General features: G+C 40.8%; 1 protein-coding gene across 1 annotated transcript in view; it reads left to right on the plus strand.

Moving 5' to 3' along the window:
- The first annotated feature begins 1,631 nt into the window (after window positions 1-1,631).
- LOC110109209 (receptor-like serine/threonine-protein kinase SD1-8) overlaps window positions 1,632-4,944 on the plus strand; it is a 14,445-nt gene continuing 11,132 nt past the window's right edge. Inside the window, exons 1-2 of the mRNA XM_020840169.2 lie at window positions 1,632-2,284; window positions 2,369-3,232. Coding sequence (XP_020695828.1) covers window positions 1,828-2,284; window positions 2,369-3,232 — 1,321 coding nt within the window. The 5' untranslated portion in view covers window positions 1,632-1,827. The remainder of the gene's footprint in view (window positions 2,285-2,368; window positions 3,233-4,944) is intronic.

Consider the following 4,944-nt stretch of genomic DNA (forward strand, 5'->3'; position numbering starts at 1 on the left):
CTTTAGAAAAACAAAATTATGAACAATTTGGGAGAAGCATAAAGATGCTTGCAATTATTAGGAAAAAAAATAAAAAAAGCTAAAATTTTGAGTGTAAAAATATGCATGAGAATCGCTCCAAAATGTTAAAATTAGCATACTAAACAAATTTATGATACTTCTGAAGGAACGTCTTTTCATTAGTGCTTTCATAACATTGCGTCAATTGGCCACAACTTCATTTTTCATCCATTGGATCATTTTCAGTTGAACGCCTAACACTTGTTTGGCGTAAGGTTTAAAATTGCGTAAATAAGCTTCGAGGTGGTGTAAGGCGTAAGTCTCACGGACACAGAATTGCGTAAATGAGAATTTAAGAGTTTTAGCAGGTAAATAATAACAAGATTTTATCATACGATAAAAACATCTAAATAACTTGAAAAAACTTTCCTTAGACTTAAAATAAATACCTAAAGCCTATAATGGAGTGCTTGTAGAGGGCGGCTGGACCCTTCTTGCTCACCGGCGTGAGGCGATGCCGGCGAGAGAGGCGGCAGACAGCAAACGGAGCGGAAGTTTTGCAAACGAAAAATGGCTTTGCGGGAGGATTTTCGTTCGGTTCACTAGAGCAGAATGGTATAACAGGAGAAACAAGTCATTTTAAGTAGGTGGGACCCGGTTTAAATAGGCGTGCGCCTCACATAATATTGCGCAATAGTGCCTTAGAGGCGCGCCTCTTAACCCGTGAGGCGTACGCCTCACCTAGAGCCATAATTGCGTAGGCACTGAGGCTTTGCGTAGGCACTGAGGCTTTGCGTAAGCACTGAGGAGCTCGAGGGCTGAATTGCGCAAAGGCTCGCCTTGAGGCGCTCCTCTAATTGCGCAATTTTAAACTATGGTTTGGCTTCCGTCATTTGCTTCAGACGGTCGCCAAAAAAAACATCATTCGCATGAGGGTGAATAGTACAACATCAATATTGACGACGCACTGTTCACAAGCTATTTTTTTAAAATCCAAAAATTAGGTTAAGTAAAATATGAGAAAAATATACCCAATTTTTTTTAATGTTAGAAAATGAAGTTTGGAGACTAATTATAGCATTTTAAAATATTATTGTATTTTGAAATGAAAATTGAGTTTTTTGATGGGAAATTGCCTTAGAATTCATGGACAATCAACTTTTTTTATTTGTTTCTATTTACATGAGGAAAGCTACAAAAATGCGTAAATAATTGTAAAAATTAGGGCATTTACGTAGCAAAATACACTATATATATAATATATCAAAGCATTTTGTCTATTCAACACTTGCCACAGTCTTGCAATTATTTCCAGGGAAATTTGCATACATATCATTTTATTTTATGCTATTTACATATCTAATACCTAAAATATTAATATTACACGTCTACCACATATATACAACTTTAATATCAAATATATCACTCATATAATTCATTTCTACCTTTCATACCATCCTATAAACTTTAATATTTCATTCCATGCACCCAAATTTGTTCTATAAGTGGTAGTCATGTAATATTAATGTTTTAGATGTTAGATATGTAAATAACATGAAATAAAGTGGTATGTATGTAAAACCCCCGCTTTTTCAAATGTTGAATGACTTATCATAATTTATATAAAATATTTCACAAAGTAAATAATCTCTGAAGACTCCACTTGGTAGATTTCCATACGCAAATCCAACCCAAACTTTTCAATCTTTGAGAGAGTTTCCTCAAATAATCAAAGTCAATATGGGCATAGATATTAAATCAAATCAAGAAGACTTAATTGCTAATAAATCAAGATAATCACAACCACCACCATCTATCAAAAACACCATGAAAAATATAGCGATTCTTCAACTCATCTTCTTCATCTTCATCATCGTCCTCTGTATTATCATCATTGCTAGTGAAGACAGTGGAGGCGATACACTTACCACTTCGACAACCCTACGGGACGGCGATAAGCTTGTCTCTGCTTCCGGCATGTTCGCGCTCGGCTTCACTAGCCCTACAAATTCGTCTACGAAACGCTACATCGCCATCTGGTATAATAAAATTGCCACTCATGATATTGTCTGGATCGCCAATCGCAATCGCCCGATCGCCGAGCCTACTGCTGCCCTCACCTTGTCCTCCAATGGTACGTTGATGATTATTGGTGGTAACTCCTCCATCGTGTATTGGTCGTCATTTACCTCCACCATCGTTGATGATGTTGATGTCGCCACCACCAGCCCAGTAGCTCAACTCCTTGATGCCGGCAACCTCGTCATTAGAGGAGCCAACAATGGTAATTTGTAGTTATGAAATTATAAGTGTCAGTGCTTGAAAAAAAAAAATCTTCCTTATCTCTATTTTTTTTTTTTTTAAACAGAGTCCATATGGCAGAGCTTCGAACACCCAACGGACACATTCCTGGCCGGGATGAAGTTAGGGCACGATCTGCGAACCGGCCTCACCCGCAACCTCACCTCTTGGGCGAGCCCGTCCGATCCATCGTCGGGGCCGTACACCGCCGGCATTCAGCTTGCCGGCGTTCCCCAGCTCGTTATCGCTGAGGGTTCCACCTTGTCCTGGCGCGGCGGCCCGTGGATCGGAATCGGCTTTTCCGGCAGCCCGGAGACACGTGGCTCCCCTTTCTTCATCATCACCTTCATCTCTAACGCCGAAGAGGTCGAGTACTCCTACCAGCCGCTCGGAAACAAAATAACTAGGCTGATCTTAAGTCATGACGGATACGGGCAGCGTTTGGTGTGGTTGGATCCGCCGGGGCAATGGAGTCTCTTCTGGCAAGCGCCGGACGATCATTGCGACCAATACGCCTATTGTGGGGTTTTCGGGATATGCAACGCGAGCAATATGCCGATGTGTGTTTGCTTGCATGGGTTTCAGCCGAGGGATCCGGCGAATTGGGCGTTGATGGATTGGTCGGGTGGTTGCGTGAGGAAGACGGAGCTCGATTGCGGCAGAAACAAGACTGGAATCATTACCGATGGGTTTGTGCCGCTGACCTCGGTGAAGCTACCGGATACTTCAGTGGCGGTGGAGGATGAGAAGTTGGGGTTGGATGCGTGCAGTGCAAGGTGTTTGATGAATTGCTCCTGCACGGGTTATTCGTTGGCGAATTTTGCAGGCGCCGGGAGTGGATGCATTATGTGGATGGGACAGCTTTACGACTTGCGGGTCTATTCCAACAGTTCGCAAGTGTTCTATCTACGGGTGGCGGCCTCTGATCTTGGTAAGTCTTTGTTGTGCTTTGACTGGAAAAAAAAATTTGCTCTTTCTGTGTCCCCACAGTCATGACTCATTCTTGATTGCATTGGTTTTGGTTATTGGTGCGCTTGCGTGTTAGTTTTTTTGGACGATTTTTTTTACTGTTTAAAGCAGCTTATTTAAACAAAAATTAAATTTTTTTATCAAAAAATTATTTATGAAACAATAAAAAAATCGTCCCAAATAACCTTAGCCTATACTAGGGGTGTAAGTGAGCTGAGCCGGCTCGAACTCGACTCGATAACGAGCTCGCGAGCCTCGAGCTCAAGCTCGAGGTTAAACTCAAGCTCGTTTGTTAAACGAGCTCGAGTTCGAGCTCAATAAGAGCTCGCGAGCCGAGCTCGATTGATTATTTTAATAATAATAAAAAAAAAAACAGCGGCAATTCCAAATGAAAAAGGCGGAGACATGGGCATGAATTTTAAAAACCGGAAGATGTAATTCAAACAAATTAAAATATATATATATATATATATATAACCAATAAAAGCTAATTACAGCTGCTTTTTTTTTTTGAGAAGTGAAAAGCTGCAGCTTACCAGCTTATTTTAATATTATTTTTGGGAGAAATGAAAAGCTGCAACTGATAAAAATGCTATTTTATTTCAACGCTCAAATTCTTCTCCGATGGGATCGAGCTCCACGCAGACTAGGAAGACTCGTGCTCGAAGGCTGATCGGACCGCCCAGGCTCGCGAGCCGGCTCGAACTCGTTAACATGGGGACGAGCTCGAGTTCGAGCTCGCATTCCAACTGACGAGCTCAGCTCGATAGTGTCAAAACTCGACTCGTTTACACCCCTAGCCTATACTGTCTCACACTGCACAAACATATCAAAAAGTGCCTATCACACCATTCTTGATCAGCACTGATCTGTAGAAAAAAAAGTTTAGCACCTGTACAGGTGTGGAAAGCAACATGGTGATTTCTAATGTATTATATGGATGGTAATTTAAAAGGTTTAGGGTAATTTATTGCGTATTTATTAGAATCCAACTACTTTTCCTGGTTCAATGAAATTTTCCATTTTTGATGCTAAGATGTGGAGCCTAATTTTTGTCCTATGAAGTAAAATGCATTGCATAGGTTTATTTGTGGGTAGAATTTTCTTGTAAGGCCCCCGAAAGATATCTGATATTTGTAGGTTGTTTCATTAATGATGTTTGTAGATTTTTTGTGTATTTTAAGTTGCCCTAATTTTTCTTTATTAAGAGAGTGGAACCATTTAACACTGCCGTTGCCAGGTCCAAAGTCCTGGATGAGAAAAGTGGAGGGTTGCGTTATATAGTCGACAGCCAGCGTAAAACTTGTCGAACAATGATGACATGAATCCTTTAAGAAATTGTGTTAATGCTAGGGCGTCCCCTGGAAGCGACGCGCTGTATGGCCTGAATACAGTGACAAGTGTGCAAGGGCCGCTGCACCGGCGCCCGGGTGCAGTGTTAAATAGGCAAGGGTTCCCACATCAAGGACGGATGTGGGCAAAGAAGCTAGTCCATGAAACTAAAATTAGGATAGGAACTTGGAATATAGGTTCCCTTACAGGAAAATTAATGGAATTAATAGATATTATGATTCATATGAAGTTAAATATTTTGTGCAATCAAGAAACTAAATGGGTTGGAGAGAAGGCTAAGGAAATTGATAGTTTAGGATTTAAACTTTGGTATTCGGGTAG

Source organism: Dendrobium catenatum, unplaced genomic scaffold, assembly GCF_001605985.2.
Source record: "Dendrobium catenatum unplaced genomic scaffold, ASM160598v2 fragScaff_scaffold_913, whole genome shotgun sequence".
Taxonomy (NCBI): domain Eukaryota; kingdom Viridiplantae; phylum Streptophyta; class Magnoliopsida; order Asparagales; family Orchidaceae; genus Dendrobium; species Dendrobium catenatum.